The sequence below is a fragment of the Bombyx mori genome, chromosome 13 (genome assembly GCF_030269925.1).
Source record: "Bombyx mori chromosome 13, ASM3026992v2".
Classification (NCBI taxonomy): Eukaryota; Metazoa; Arthropoda; class Insecta; order Lepidoptera; family Bombycidae; genus Bombyx; species Bombyx mori.
This window is the reverse complement of record NC_085119.1, coordinates 13,878,344-13,895,870: the sequence shown is the minus strand read 5'-3', so window position 1 is coordinate 13,895,870 and position 17,527 is coordinate 13,878,344. Positions and strand designations below refer to the sequence as shown.

The window sequence follows — 17,527 nt, the reverse complement described above, 5'->3', positions numbered from 1 at the left end:
TCGAAGGGCGGGGCAGCCGTTTTAACTATACTGAGACCGTAGAACTTATATCTCGAGGTGGGTGGCGCATTTACGTTGTAGATGTCTATGGGCTCCAGTATCCACTTAACATCAGGTGGGCTGTGAGCTCGTCCATCCATCTAAGCAATAAAAAAAAAACCTTGGCTAGTGGCCGAGTTCACGAGGTTCAGCCAGAGAGAATTTGCTAACAATTGGCACGGGAAGAGCAATACTTCGCTGAATCTACCACTGAATCCTAATTGCAATCCACGCAGAGATTCGGCGAGTAATTCTATGGATTGTGTCTGTGAGTTACTGTTAAGCTGCAAGCGAACTCGCATTTGACGACTTCGACGAGGACGGTGACCAGTGCCGGATTTTCCTGACAACACCAAGCGTGGATCAGAGTCAAGGGCGAAGGCGGCTGTTCGTCATTGTCAGTGCCAATCACTCACTACCGAATGAGCCGACTATATTTAGAAAGTGTAACGAAAACACGTCAATTACAGTACCCGGCCATAAATACTGAACATCGACTTTTAGAAAGAGACAGTCGGCTAATTTCGGCTTCGTAGAGCGTTATTTTTGTCGCACGAAATATTAACAATCTCGTATATATTAGGATCGCACTGTATCGCACTTGAAGAAGAGCTGATCTAGGTAGTGCGTGAGAGAGATAACGCTATTTATTATCTTTAAGCCCACAGTTGTCCACTGCTGGACATAGGCCTTCTCCGAGCCTCGCGAGAGACAACGACCGGTCCTACGCTCCTAACGCGGCTAACGCTCTACAAAGTGAAATTATTCGAGTATCTCTTTCCAAGGTTCAGCGTAAGTTTGCTCGGTACCTGTATAAGAGGTTATATGGTTATTATCCGTTTCTGTTTCCGTCGCTTTTTGTGTCAGGTATGGTTGGACTGGATACCCTAAACCACAGGCGAAAGTTGCATCTACTCGTACATTACTGTTCTTTATTACAGAATAGAGTCAATAATCCCGTGGCACTACGGCAGATGACACTATTCGTCCCGCAACAGTATGTGCGGGCGGGAGTGCGCCGCCACCACCACTTATTTGCGGCGTTGGCGGGGCTGAGGACCCGTAGAGCTAGGAACTGTCCAACGGCCATGGTAATTGCGCTGTTAAACGAATTTCTGTCCGAAATCCAGGATGCTGACGTATTTGCCGATAGTTGAGGAATACTTTATTCCAAGATAATTTTATTTTTAGCATAATATTATAATAATTTATAATTTCAATAATGTTTTTGTGTTAACGAGTCTGGCGTTTTGGTGAAAACTGTAAGCCTGACTTTGTATTGAATTGAAATAAATAAATAAATAAGGGACCATGTGCAATATTTATCGTTGGGTATTTTTTTTTATTATTGATGGTTTACTGGTGGCCCCTGGAGGCCTTTCCAGTTTCACAAGGACAGGCGGGGTACTTTAACATAGATACACATAAATTCGTTTCTGTAGTAAAGTAATTCTTTTTTGTCAAATAAATAAGTTATATAGTTTCCAAATCCTATATAAAAGTGAATCCATTAGCGCCAGTGACTAATTATAAGGGGTTCCGTAGGCTCGTATGCCAATAATGAGGCGAAAAAAAGCTAAACCCTTACATTATACCTTCTTGTGCATACATAAAAGTAGTTAACCATAGTTTGTATAACCACAGTGGAGACGTCTGAACGAAATGAATAATTTAACCAAGCTGGCCCAATTTAAACTCCGTTAACGACATGGCGTTGTCAATTTAAGTAAAATATCGCACAGAAAACCCATTTTGTAACTTAAATTGTGCAATACGGATGCAAATGAATTGGCGATCTGTAAAAGATGGTTAAAACCATTCAGAATTCAAAAGAATCTCATTTAGAATTAAAGTGGCTTAACTAAAAAATTTACGAAAATGAATTTTATATTTAGAACGAATTATAAACATATTGTATTCTATGAGTTTACAAAATTAAATTTATAAAATTAAAAATTAAATTTTAAAAACCAATTATAATTTCCGTACTTTAAAATAAAGCAAATACTTTTCACTTTCAGGAAGCTATAAGGCTTAAAATTTTTAAATAGAAACTAAAAAAGTACAATTCTTCAATTACATTTTTGGCGTTTAGCAAAAAACAAGAATTATGTATTAAGCCACTTCAATTCTAAATGTGTATTTAATTGACTAACGAATTTAATTGATTTTTCTTATTTTTCCTGAACAATTTATTGACTGACCCGGTGACGCTGTAGGGAGCATCACGAGGCAAGGCCGACGGCCGCGATTCCAATTCCCGCTTTGGTGAAGTATTCGTGTGATGAACATTTTGTTTATTTCGTGTCTAGATATGTCTACTATGTTATATATTTAAATGATCAAAACTATGTGTTTGAGTTTCTAGTTCCCATAGCACGGGCAATTATACCTTGAAACCAGAAGAGCTTGAACGATTAATCTTCAATTATATTTTTTTCATAGTGATTTTACTGTTGGTAGGACGCTAAAGGACCCGGTAATCTAAACTAATAAAAACATTAGTTAAGAGATTTCATATTATTTTTTAAAGTTATTGTAAGTAAGACTTCAACGGAATTAAGAATACTATTAGTACTATTAGTACTTTATATACTTCTCAATAATTTTAAGGTATTGGAAGACGAAGTTTTTGGATAGGAAACTTTTATTTTGGCAATTATTTATTTTTGGTAATTTCAGATTAAAAGTAAACTATAGTATTGATAATTGAATTTCGAATAAAGTTCTCAAATATTCGTAATTTTTTTTATCTTCGTAATGCATCGTCATTGCGCAAGACGCTAGAGTTTATAGTAGAGCATTGGCAGTTTAAGTCGTATTGTCAACGGAACGTAAGGTGGTGGCTGATAATATAATATTATTGTTAGTACAGTCGTGGAGTTTGGCGAAGTAGTCACTATCAAATAGTTATTGTTTGCCTCGTTGTGTCGACAATGTGGAAGATAGTACATGTATAAACATGTAGTAGTGAAGGTGGTAGATGTATAAAATCGGTCACGGAAATATATAGATAGCCCGGATCAATGAATATAATTTTCGGCGAAGCTAAAGCCTTCTCTGATTACAGAACGCAGAGACTGGTGGTAGGACCTCTTGTGGGGCCGCGCTGGTAGGTACCACCACCCCTATTTCTGCCGTAAAGCAGTAATGCGTTTCGGTTTGAAGGGTGGGGCAGCCGTTGTAACTATACTGAGACTTTAGAACTTGTATCTCAAGGTGGGTGGCGCGTCTACGTTGTAGATGTCTATGGGCTCCAGTAACCACTTAACATCAGGTGGGCTGTGAGCTCGTCCACCCATCTAAGCAATAAAAAAAAAAAAAAAAAAACTTGAGACCTTAGAACTTATATCTCAAGATGGGTGGCGCATTTACGTCGTAGATGTCTATGGGCTCCAGTAGCCACATAACACCAGGTGGGCTGTGAGCTCGTCCACCCCTATAAGCAATAAAAAAAAAGACTGCAGCAGAATTGACCTAAAACGTGTTCGGCAAAAGAACGAGCCGAATCAATTAGGGTCGGCGGTCAGCGATCCGCCAGAAAAGAGGACAGCGCGCGCGCTTTCTGTGGAAAGTCGGAAAATGGTGGCGGTCGGTTTGGTCGGTCGGCGGGGCGGGGCGACTCGGAGGGTGCGTGGTGGAGAGGTGCGAGCGAGCATCGATCGCGCGGGGCGGCAGTCAGTCCGCCGGGGCGGCCGGCGTGAGCGCGCGTGTGATGCGCTGTCGCTGACATGGCCGGCGCTCGGGCGCTACTGGCCGCCTGCTACTGCTGGTGGTGGCTCGCCGCAGCGGCCGGTGAGTATACACATTCACATATCTAGCTTCACGAAAGGATAACAAACGTGCGGCTGAACAGCTGATCGCACAAATACTATTACCACATGGCACGATTTGCCGTCGTAACTCTCCACGATCCGATGTTACGTTAGTTACGTGTTTTTCGTAGCATTTCCGATAATACGTGAAGGCATACCGTGTGTTCTTTATATTTGTTCACCCCTTTGATTCTAATGTGCGGCGTGATTAACCGGATTAGCAGTTCGCTTGAAAGTTTCTTAAAAAAATATCACATTAAATTGATTTCTTACATAAAACAATGTATTTAACGACTTAACAAAAAATTGTTAAAGGGCACTTTAAGAGTATCGTGATTTTAGTTAAATCGTTAAGGGTTGCACTTTTTAGGAAACATCGCAAGGTTCTCGTCTCGGCTTAGTCAAACAACCGCTGGCATTACGTAATGCGACGTCAACCAAAGTGACACATCTGCGTAAATATTGATCATAATCACGCCACTTTGGCCAAGGAAGTAAGGATTATATTGGACTCAGCACGCGTGCATACATTTAAGACACCTGCTGTCTTTTCGCGGCCATCGCACACGACACGTGCACATTGTGCAATTAAAGTTTCGTTTAATCCTTAAATGTTAAAATCACACCGATCTAAATTATTTGCTCATTTAATTATCATTAAGAAAAATCCTAAAACACAACTTGAATAATTAAAAATTGCCTGTTAATTACTATTAGACAATTATCGGTAAAGTTACAAGGATACAATTTTCTATGTAAAAAACATGAATCTTATTACTCAGAAAACAGTTTTCACGTAGAGTCTCTCAGTATGTCACTTAATCGACTTAAATTAAGATAAGAAGATATGCATATAAAAGTTTATATCAATAAGATTGAGGTTTTTAATTTATCACTTAATATGTTTATTGTATGCTCTGTGACGCCTGTCCATCCCAACTCCAAAAAGATTTTGGTCGATTAGATTAGCTATATATACTCTGGTTATTTTGATCAACATAAATGAAATCAAAATTTCTTTACAAATTTACGATCATTTGAGAATTTATAATCATATCATATTAAAATATTTTTGCGGCGTAAATCTGCTAACTATTTATCTGGGGCTAAGCAGTTATTACATCCCATAAAAATCGGCGTATTCCGATGGAGTGGAATAACGACCCGGATCAAAGCGGATGCGCATGGGTTTTTTTAAGAAATTACGAGATTTGGCATGATGTCTCAGTCCCAGTCGATAGGCCGTAAAACCATTTTTAAACACGTTTTAAGTATTTAAAGTATAATAGAACAAGGCTTAGTCGAGTTTGAAATTCTAAACGATACTAACTTCTTTACATTTTACGAGTCGCTTTTAAAATAATTTTTACGGCTTAGCATTCCTTGTATTATAAACCATAAAGAGTAAGCTTTGTTTGAGAAGATGGTTAGCTCTTATCTAACACATACGATATTTTTGTGGTGAAGATGAAAACGCAAATCATAGAAATTGCCAGACCTGAAAATACTACTAGTTCATAGCGTGCGCAAAGAAACATAAATATCAGTTATAATTTATACAGTTAAACTGTAGTAAGTACAATTTTTTAAAGGCACACATAATCTGCAGACTATTCGAAGCCCGGAAATAATAAGCACGCGAAATTAAGCTTATTAATTACGTATTTACGTACCTTTTAATTGCTTATGTTCAAGAATTACTAGTACTGGTGGTGTATTGGGATTGCTAGAATTAGTACCACCAGACGAGTAATCAGCTCGTTTGCCTATCTAGTAGAAAGTATGGTATTAAGAAAGGCTCTACCTTTTTTAATGTCGGACTAAAGTTTAATCTCTAAATCTATTTTAAGCAAGACCTGATTAAATTCAGCTTTTATTGATTTTACACACAATACTGATATTGATTTTGTTAATCGTTTTTTTCTTTCTTAAAATTGAAGGTAACCTTACTATGATTCAAAATGCAATAAATCGATTTAGTAAATGTTTCTTATAAATTGTTTTTTACCAATTGATTTTTTAAATGATGTTCTTTTTATTTAAATACGTGAATAACAATTTTACAATGTATTTATATTGTACTTTCTAGCAGTTGTTATTTCAATTAACAGAAACAATTACGTTCAGTTTCGAAACAGAAGGTCTATTTAAACTTCATTTAAAAGACTTCAACGCGCACATTTATAAAGCTCTATTTAATCAAAATAATTTTAATTTATTTTGCAGTAATTATTACCGTCTAAAATGCCTACACTATTATTGAAAATGATTCTCTCTTGTGAATTTATACTTTTGAAGTTGTTCGCATAAGATGAGTTTTTGATTATAATGGAAAGAGCCCGTGGACAGCTGTCAACTTGGGATGTGACGTCTCAGCTATGTTGATATAGCGGTCAGTTTGTTCCAGAAAAGTAATATACGATAGTCTTGTTACAGAAATAAGCAGAACATTTCAACTCACCCTTGTGGGTGGGTAATTATCATATACATTGTCTATCTATTGACTATTTATTGTTACTTACTCAATTAGTTTTGAAAAGGTGCTTCTCCATACCTAACAAGCTCTTCGAGACTCGAGAGTCTCAAGCGAATGTCTAATTTGACATCTACAGGTCACTCCATAAGTTTTATATAAACTCTACCATAAAGTTTCACAAAACTTAAGTAGTTTTCACAGTCCCAGAATTGCTCGATATCAATTATAGAAAAACTGGTATGGGATTGCTTTATAGTTTGAGTGTCAATACGACGACATGGTCCTCTCAGTTTTTATCCTGAAATTTGCTTGCATTACATTGTATTAAACGTGGTCATTTTCTAATTCAGTCGAGCCTTCGACCTGATGTTTTGGACCAAGAGCTAAACGTTTAAGGATATGTTTGAATGAGTGGCTTTATCGTCTAAAAAGTATTCAATTTATTAATTACGCTATTTATTAATAAAGCTACTATACGTTTGTTTATTTTAACAAATTATTTATAAAATATTAATAATCTTGTATTTAAAGGTGATCATCTTATTGTTCATTGTTAGATCGGAAGTTTCGTATATACCATAGAGGGCCTCTTTAAAAAATAATAATTCAATCGCTGTTTTCTACTGTATTGGATAATAGACCACCCGAGGATGTAATGGCGTAGTAATTTTTTTTTAACGATATATTATAGATATATATTTTTTTTAACAATATTTTCTTCCTTCGAAATCTTTTCTAACAGATTCACACTGAGAGACCCACGTCATTACGGATCCTCCTGATCCATTAACGGTGCTTTTAGGCACCACAAGCACCGATCATCGTCCTCGTCGAACCCGTCGCTTGCGACGAAGGGCTCGACGAGCGAACTAACCCATAGACACAGCCCACTGAGTTTCTCGCCGGATCTTCTCAGTGGGTCGCGTTTGCGATCCAGTTGTAGATTCTGCGAAGCACTGCTCTTGCTAGGGTCAATGTTAGCAACTCTCCGATTGAGCCCTGCGAGCTCACCTACAAACGTTAGGGCGAAGCTGAAATAGCCTCTCAAGGCTATCAGCATAGGTAGGGAATTTTTTTTATGAGAGATTCCAAATTTTTTATTTGAATTTTGAATATGATTTTCGAATTATAGAATATCCGATAACGTCCGTTACAATAAAGCCGTTCTTTTACAATGGATTATTTTAGTAACTGTTCCTTACAAGATTCTCCAAGTGGTACCCAACCTACGATGATTTGATTTGATTTGATTTGATGGCTACATGTGGTGGTATAAATCTTCAACCAGACTTAGACTTCGATATTTTGACGCACCAGTTTAATACTATAGAGTGTCAATAAACTATTTCTGACAGTTCGGCGATTACAGCCAAACATGGCGGCTTTTAACGTATCCGCTGTAAAACATTTCCAAATGCTATATTGGACTACAGGTCGTAGACGGTTGTACTATGCAATGACGCAGCACGTTTATCAAACTGGTACATCTACTCGGACCGGGCCACGTTGTCATTTCCTTTCCACATTTATCGAGGCACTACCTTACTGACCTCTCTGACTATAAATTGAACTTCCCCTGTCAATTTAGTTTCTTTGAAAAAATTTCATTATTTATTCAGACTCATATTTACTCATCTCTGTTTTTATGTTTGAGTTGTTAAGCCGTTTTTTGAATTATTTATCTGCATAGCAAATTAATTCGTATTAAAATTACAAATTGTCAAAGAAAAAATAAAAGATGTTATTTCATAAGGTGCTATTTGTTTTTGGTTTCGCTAGTCGTGAAATCAACTCAAATTACTTGTTCGGTTTAATCTCGCTTTTTTTAACATCATTTCCGACCGTTTCAAATACTTGACAGTTGACATGATCAGACGATCGAATTGACCGATTGACGTATACGTAATTTTGGAGTTAACATAATGACAAAAACAACATCGCGATATTAAACCGTATAAGTATTATAATATTTCATGGAGCTTGTTGAGAACACGCAAAACGTTATATTACGTGAACATTTAAAAGTGGTATAATCAGTATTCATTAAGTTGAATGTTCGCTTCGACGGGATTCATCATCATTATCCTGCCCTTCTCCCAGTTACCTGGGGTCGGCGTAACATGTTTTCTCCTTCCATACTCTTCTATCATATACCATTTCTTCGCTCACTCCCTTCTTACCCATATCGTCTTTCACGCAATCCATCCATTTCTTCTTAGGTCTACCTCTTCCTCTATATCCCTCCACATTCATAGTTAACATTTAATATATTTTATATAGGTAATCGCTTCGAAGGGATTATCTATGTAAAATATATTAGGTTTTTTTGAATCCGACATAATTATTATATATTTTCAATTTCTACGTTTCGATAAATCTCTCTAGGAATATAAGACATAAGAGACAAGATTCGTTGCACTGAAATTTATAATTTAAGAACTTGTCAGTAGCTTTCAGTGTTGCCTGTAAGGGACCGGAGTAGGCCGCAATCCTTGGTATGCGGCCTACTTTAATATGTAATTTTCTTGCATACTATGTTGATTTATCTTATAAATAAACGAAAAATGCCTATATTTTAACCTTATAGTAAAGTTATGCAATAAAAAAAATACAGTAAATATAGAAGTAGTAGTAGGAAGTAAAAATACAGAATTGTGAATTTTCCATAAAACTCACTGAGAAACTTGTGAGATAACTGTCCGTCTACTCAGAAATATCATCGGGATATAAATAATATAATATGATTTATTTATGTTATAATACGTATATATCTTATGTAAATCATATGTACTTAAGTATCATATATATTTACTATGTAAAAGAATAACGCAATTTTCAAAAAAATAAATTTCATGCTAGACTATTTCAGGCTGAATAAAAGCAATAACCAAAAAATATAAAAAAAACTGATCTTGTGAATTCCCATAAGGTTGCCATATTATATTTGAAGGAAAAGAAAATTTGAATATATGTATCTAAAGCCTTCCTTTAGAATGGGAACTCTCTCGAAGCTGTAGCTGTAGAGCCTATATTATGTGCAGATTTGCTGAAACAATTTCCTTAGATATGATCTCATTTTGGCTGGCGGTCTGAATTACGTAAGCTTGTTCAGCCACATTGTAATTTCACCTACTCAACAAAACTCGGAGTTTCATTTCTCTAATATTTCTCTTACTTTTATTAGTTTCAAAGATTTCACTTTATTTTTTACAGATTCTAGTTTAGATATTCGAAAATCCGATGTGAAAGTATACGCAGCATAGAGATAGGAACGTGTGAAATCACAGTGTCATTAATTTAACATAGATCATACAATTTAAACCAAGATTTTTATTTTTTTTGCTTAAATGGGTGGACGAGCTCACAGCCCACCTGATATTAAATGGTTACAGGAGCCCATAGACATCTACAACGTAAATGCGCCACCCACCTTGAGATATAAGTTCTAAGGTCTCAGTATATTTACAACGGCCGCCCCGCCCTTCAAACCGAAACGCATTTACTGCTTCACGGCAGAATTAGGCGGGGTGGTGGTACCTACCCGTGCGGACTCACAAGTGATCCTACCACTAGTAACAGTGTTTTATTTCAATTCACCGTCGACATTACGAATATGACGTAATAAATTTAATAGTTCACTGTAGCTATAATTACCGTGTGATACCTTATCCGTAACATTTTATCAGTTAAATCTGTTTGTTCAGAATAATCCGTTCGAAGATAGCAGCTGTTTCTCTTTACTCGTTGTAAACCAACAAATACCACAATTGACTCTTGTCATTGTAAACAATCATGTTGTTAGTAGTACCTGTGTAAGAGAACTCGTTCCAATGTTTGATTTTCTTCTAGAATTCAAACGTTCAGAGAAATGTCGGCGAGATACTCAATGGATTAGGCTGTATGGGCTTAGATCCCCTTGTCTTTCCTTATAAGGAAAAATTGCACCAAAAAAAAAACTCAATGGATTTTACTAAACGTTATTTTGTATATTAATATAATGGTATGTTATATAAATGAAGCTTATTGAAAAAAATATCTACTTATATTCACGACTAACCAAGTATAAATTACCCTATCATCTACAAATTATATGAATTTCCAATAACATCTTTCCTAAAACAGATATTGTATCGTCTATTTTTTCCAGACAAACATTTTCCGTGCAAGCGACACGCTGACCGTGGGAACTACCCGTCCATAGTTCGAAACTAAATAAATACAATACCTTTGTTGGGTCATCGATATTGACAGTACAGAACATTTATTTCTTAGTAAATACATTCTCATGTAATGGCAACGTAACTAAATTACGTATTAAAATTAGTAAATAAATTTTAACAGTGCAGAGATTTTGTTTTGAACCTTAAAATAAATATTATAACAATGTTATTATTATTTTTATCGTTGTGTAAATAATTGTAGAATAAGGGCTCTATTATACACATATTCAGCCATCTCACGTTCAAAGAAAAAGCTGAAAGAGATAATGTTAATTTTTAAACAATCATATAGATATTTTTTTTTACATATTAAATAAAACTAGATGTCCCGCAGTAGTCGAAATTCGACTATAATTAATTGAAATTGTAAGTTTGTACACTACTATGATTGTATTTTCAAAGCCAAGACTACACTATAGAAAAATATTAATAAAGACAAACAATATTTAATCTATTCTCAATTTGACCACAGACGTCAAGAACAAAAGTTTGACAATAAATAAATAGTATGCATGCGTGTGTTCGTCAAATACATGGTAGTGTGTGTAATGTTTTTTTTATTGATTTAATGTATTTTTTAGGCATAATTAAAAAAAATATTAACATTCTGCACTCCTTCTCTATATTCTCTATAAGTGTGGGAAATTTTATATTCCTCCGTCCGCGCAATTTTCGTAAAAAGGGATACAAAGTTTTTCCTTCACGTATTAATATATAGATAAGGAATTTATATTAATCTAAACTAAAATGTAAACATTTTTGCAATACTAATTTCAAAAGAATCCAAATCACAAGTTTATAAGCAGTTATTAAGAAAATAGTCCATACAAATAATAATTCTTGCAAAAACATGTGGTAGTGTCTAATTGTTTTTTTAGTTCAAAAATAAACCTATAAGCATTACCTTAACGACGTCGATAAAAACAGTTAAACAATCGTAACCTATCGGAAAGCATCGTTCGGTTGTAAATATAAAACATATTTTTACTGCCGCAATAAAAGATGCATTATAATATTCTTTACTCCCGCGGATGATATCAATGTTTTTTCTACAATGTTTGATTTACAGTCCAAAACTGAGTTCCACGATATATTTAGATAGCTCTCGAAGCCTTTCAGAAATTTACTTTGGCAGCAGAGTTGGCTGGAATTTTACTAGTTAATAGGTACAATATATACCTACAATGAGAAACAAGAGTATTTAAAGATTACAGTTCATGACGATAGTTTTTGACTTCTAAATATTATTTACTGTCACATTACAGAAGTTGGCCTGTAAAAGTTTTCGTAATATGAAAAAAAGACTACCCTAGTCACGAAGGAGTTTGTTCGTCACGTGGCTGTCAGCATAAAACTCAATATATCATGGCGTGTAAAAGAAAATCTTGTGGGTTCATCGTTCGGCGTGACTAAAAGGAAAGGGAAGGATCGCGTGCCGCCCTCGACATCGGCGCGCCGTCTTGCAAACCTTACCAGGGGGATGATATTTCAAAGCATTTGAAATGAATTGATAGAGTTAGTGCATTGTGTGGGATATTACTTATTTATGAAGTCCATCCCCTTGTATCGCAAGACTAAGCCCCAATGCGCTTCCAACCCAATGCTTCCTATTCTCTTAAATAAATAAAAAAAAATTTTATACTCAACAATTTCGGAAAAGCTTTGACTAAGAATTTAATAACGACTAAATACAATGTTACTATTATTCAAAAGATGTAGAGCTCAGAAGAGCTTCGTACCGCAAGACTTCGACGGTAACGAGCGCATTCTCGTAAAACTTTGTTTTCCTTTGATCCATAACTCCGAGATTCCGAAGTTTGTTTCATGGAATTCAACATCGGATTTGCTGCTGTTTGTTGTTATTCAAAATTAAAATGCTATCGTTATCAGGAATTTTCATCATATTCATTATTTAAGAATGTTCGAAAAGCTTTGAGCCTTCGTTACATTCCACTCAGTAGAAAGAAAATTCTCAAAGAAATTTCTTATACAATTCAAAGGTTACATTTTAAATTCACCAAGAATTTAATAATATATGACACGATCACGTGGCAACAAGAGTGATTCTTAGAATTCCTTTTCAAATTCAGCAAATACTGGATAATCAGTTTAAAACCTTGACAATGACATTGATCGGTGGTGTTTGGAATGGCTCATGTATAATACAGCCGGCGATTTCCGTCAAATTACCATGAAATATCGGGAAGAGATAACGATTGCCTTCGAGTTAAATATTTATTGTTTTGTTGACGTAATGGATTTATTTCTAGCGATGTACGCACAGGTGTCTGCGGGGGGCCTTGATAGCGGATTGTACTTGGCAACCTGCGTTTAAGTTGTTGCCCACTGCGTTACATCGACGATAATCTGATTATTTGCATGAAGTCGTCGTGGCCTAAAGGATAAGACGTCCGGTGCATTCGTTGTTGCGATGCACCGGTGTTCGAATCCCGCAGTTGGGTACCTATTTTTCGAATGAAATACGTACTTAACAAATGTTCACGATTGACTTCCACGGTGAAGGAATAACATCGTGTAATAAAAATCAAACCCGCAAAATTATAATTTGCGTAATCACTGATGGTAGGACCTCTTGTGAGTCCGCACGGGTAGATACCACCGCCCTGCCTATTTCTGCCGTGAAGCAGTAATGCGTTTCGGTTTGAAGGGTGGGGTATCCGTTGTAACTATACTGAGACCTTAGAACTTATATCTCAAGGTGGGTGGCGCATTTACGTTGTAGATGTCTATGGGCTCCAGTAACCACTTAACACCAGGTGGGCTGTGAGCTCGTCCAACCATCCAAGCAATAAAAAAAAAATTGCATTAAATCAATGTTACATGCTTTAAAATTCATTGATGTTGTTGAATAAGTCAATTGACTGCGATATCGGAAGTATCAACGTATGGAAATGTCCCTATCTCGTATTGATAAATAATAAACTAAGTATTTATTTAGCGTGTACACAATACTCAAAGTAATAGTTTTTCAGGGGTGACTTTGTTTTTAAAAAACAAAATAAAATTCAAACTATTTGTCCGTAATACATATAATTAGCGTATATTTCACTTTAATTATTGATAAGAACAACATTCTTAATTTCATAACGTTTTGATGCGATAAACATATGGATTTATTATAGAACACGGACTTCTATTCTGTAGCGAGAGATTGCAGATGCCGCATTCAGCGCAATGCGGTACTTTGACCTCTAACGAAAGATTTGGTCCAAGCCGTATATTTTAGAAATCTCAGTTACTTCAGGAGGTCAATGTTGATGGCGATTTCATTGAAAAACAGAAACAGTATGAAAAATTGGTGGCGATTATTTAAAATTATTTACTCATGTATATTTAAAATCAAATTTGCCCACGTTTACATTCGATTGGTATCACATCCATCAATTGTAAATTGTTTTTTTTAGTAAAAAGAAAACGAAACAGCGCGTTACCGAAGTCAACAAATTTCTTCGCGCAAAAAATAGTATGACTAGACTTTAATAAGTTAAATTATTTTACAATTTTTAATAAAACAAACATAGCAATTATTAAATACAAAGTTTTCTTCTCTGTTAAAATTTGTTATGCTCGTCGTATTATTGTTGTAAATTAAATTTCTTATTGGATTTGATTCTAACTATCACAATGGAGACAAAAACGATTTGCTTAATGAAATAGCCGTTTGGTAATAATATTCCTTCGTCCTACACTGGAGCATGTGCGCCCTAAGGGTTGATGTTCGTTTGAATAATGTAAGCGTAGATGTACATCAAATATGTATGTACGTGACTACAATTAGGTCTGCACTTGCCCGCTTCTCTTGTTGACTATGTTAACAATACAATGTGGACACACCATGCGGGGAGAAATGTTTACATTAAAACATTTACTATGTCAATTCAGAAATGAATAATAATAACCTGGTAGGACCTCTTGTGAGTCCTTGTGAGTCCGCGCGGGTAGGTACCATCACCCTGCCTATTTCTGCCGTGAAGTAGTAATGCGTTTCGGTGTGAAGGGTGAGGCAGCCGTTGTAACTATATTTGAGACCTTAGAACTTATATCTTAACATCAGGTGGACTGTGAGCTCGTCCACCCATCTAAGCAATAAAAAAACCTTGGAAAACAGTTTTAAAATTTTATCTTTTGCTCATTGAAGGAAATATTTCGTTAGAATCGTGTGTTCTGAAACACTACGGAGCGGAGAGCAACAATAAAAACAAATAAATGTGTATGTGACACTTAGCTATATCAACACATAAAGACATTGTTTAACCCATAGACACAGCACACTGAGTTTCTCGGCGGATCTTCTCAATGGGTCGCGATTCCGATCCGGTGGTAGATCCTGCGAAGCACTGCTCTTGCTAGAGCCAGTGTTAGCAACACCTCCGGTTTAAGCCTCGAGAGCTCACCCACACGCTAGGGTAACGCTGATATAGCCTCTCAAGGATCAGCATAGGAAGAAAAAAAAGACATTTACTGGTGGGGCGTCATATGAGCGCGCCCGAGTAGGTATCACCACCCTGCCCATTTCTGCCGTGAAATAGTAATGCGTTTTGGTTTAAGGAGTAGTGCAGCCGTTAGGGGTATGTGGGACTTGACGATCTGCAAGGTGTTGGGAGTAGACCGCGAGCCCAAGGAATTTTTGGGCCCACCCACTAAACGACTACCCTGCACTCTTCGCCCAAGCGTCCGATCGCCTCCGAGGTCAGAACCCGGATGAGGTAGGGGGGTTACCGCGATCAACACTGCAACCAGACAGCGCAGCTCACCCCAAGGACACCCAGCCGACGGAGCCTTCGAGGCGAATCAAAGGCTCTGAAATGACGAAAGACTCCATGAATACCCCTTTTTTTCTTGCCCTTGTAGGCAGACGAGCACACGGACCACCTGAGTGGTTACCGTCGCCCATGGACTTTAGCAATCCAGGGGCAGAGCCAAGCCACTGCCTACCGCTTAATATTCTCCACAAGCTCCGTTTGAAGAAGGACATGTCATAACGCTCGGGAAACACCGTGGAAGGGCGCTCATTCCATTGCCTCTGACTGATGATGGACATTGATCTTTTTGACCAGTAAAAAAGATATTTTTTCTCCTACCTACGCCGAAAGTTCGGTTTTCCTCCCGCTGTACAGGGAGAAAGTCTAACTTTTCCTGCCGCTGTACAGGGAAGAAAGTCTAACATTTCCTCCCTGGGTAGTGACAAGTGCGCATGCGCGTTAGTGTCTACGTCTGCTCTCACGCACCTAAAATTCTCCGCCATTGTTGTGCTCGGGTAATTTGCAATATTGTGTTTGTGAAAGTGAAATTAACAAAAGGCAATAAAATTTAATAGTGAAGTATTAAACAAAGATGAGTTCATCAGATAGTTCTTATTCAATTAGTAATAGTTTATTTAAAAAATAGTATGTGCACCGCGGGAAAAAAGTAGGACATCTCATGGCAATTTTACACGCGGGAGGAAATGTCCAACTTTTCTCCCTTGGTGCACAATGTACTATTGTTTTGTTAAACCACCTTCTTTTATTACTCCAAATGAGCAGGCAAACTCAACGGTCCGTGCGGTGATAAGTGGTTATCGTAGCAAGCTCGCTTATGGTCGTTCAAATCGGAATTCAGAACTGCTTCGCGGTACAATTAAAATTAACCCGTGCGGGCTCCCAACATACTTTACTGCCAATAACTTACCAATCTTGCTCGGTTATAAAATTGGGCGCCCTTAATTTTGACTTAAGTCACGCTTGTTATGTAACGAGTAGCGTGAAGTTTTTTCTGTTCGTTTTTACCTTGCTGTGTGAAATGAGCGCTGTAAATGTTATAGTATTTTATTTTCGGTACAATCCCGTGACAAGTTCTGATAAGCTGTTTAGTTTTTTTTTATTGCGATCTATAACCTTCCGGCCTAACTATGTAGTTAAACGGTCAACGCTTCTCATGGATTTGGGCTGTACCATAGGCAATGGTTAAGGTCCAATTTAGGTGGTGTGTACCATTATAATGAAAGCTCCCGAATACGGTGGTTTTATGTAACGGGCTTTATTACCGGGCCGGTTCATAATAAAATAGCTATGCAAAGTAAAGAACAGCGTTTCAAACTTCGACTTTAAATTGAATAGTGGGCGTTATTGCTCAATCTGTAATGTTTGCGGAATCATCAACACGTCACAAAATCAATCAATAATATCACGCAAATCACTAATTCCCAGACAATTGAGACATAACCCTCAAGGCTCCAGCCAGGTGGCGGTATTCATAATTTCCGGTAACCACTTAACAACAGGTAGCCAGTGAGCTCGTTCATCGCTCTAAAAAATAAAAAGAGGTCTTCACCTAGCAATTAATTTCGAACACTAAATATGATCTGTTGGTTTAAAACTCAAATAAAATCTAAATTGCATGTTTAGCGAAATCGACTGTGACATGAAAGGGGTAGATTAATAGAAACGATTTGTTCTCTGAGGGTTCCAAGGTCAGACACGGACCCCCGTTGAGGCGATAACTAATAAACGGATATTTTTTTATTGCTTGGATGGGTGGACGAGCTCACGTCCCACCTATTCTTAAGTGGTTATTGGACCCATTAGACATTTTAACAGTACAACGGCTGCCCCACCCTTCAAATCGAAACGCATTATTGCTTCACGGCAGAAATAAGCAGGTTGGTGGTACTTACCCGTGCGGACTCACAAGACGATCTACCACCAGTAATTACGCAAATTATAATTTTGCAGCTTTGATTTTTATTATGTTATTCCTTCGCCGTGAAAGTCAACGGTGAAAATTTGTTAAGTACGTATTTCATTAGAAAAATTGGTACCTGCCAGTGGGATTCGAACACCGATGCATCGCTACATATGCACCTGACGTCTTATCCTTTAGACCATAGACGATTTCATTTTATGAAAGTTCCATCAAATATTATATATATTAGACGTGCACCCTTAAAGTTTGGCGTGATTAAATTATCCAAATAT

The 17,527-nt window shown here is 36.9% G+C and overlaps 1 protein-coding gene and 1 long non-coding RNA gene across 4 annotated transcripts in view; one reads left to right on the top strand and one right to left on the bottom strand.

Annotated features, from left to right (window-relative positions):
• The first annotated feature begins 3,690 nt into the window (after positions 1-3,690).
• Positions 3,691-17,527, top strand: part of LOC101740146 (protein kinase C-binding protein NELL1) — a 69,836-nt gene continuing 55,999 nt past the window's right edge. For all 3 annotated transcript variants that reach the window (XM_038014943.2, XM_038014942.2, XM_038014941.2), the window contains exon 1: positions 3,691-3,834. In XM_038014943.2, the coding sequence (XP_037870871.1) occupies positions 3,771-3,834 (64 nt within the window). In that variant the 5' untranslated portion in view covers positions 3,691-3,770. The remainder of the gene's footprint in view (positions 3,835-17,527) is intronic.
• Positions 10,296-11,753, bottom strand: LOC134200029 (uncharacterized). The gene is made up of 2 exons (XR_009974777.1): positions 11,455-11,753; positions 10,296-10,804 (listed from the first exon to the last, which is right to left on the bottom strand). It is a non-coding gene; the product is annotated as an uncharacterized LOC134200029 (long non-coding RNA).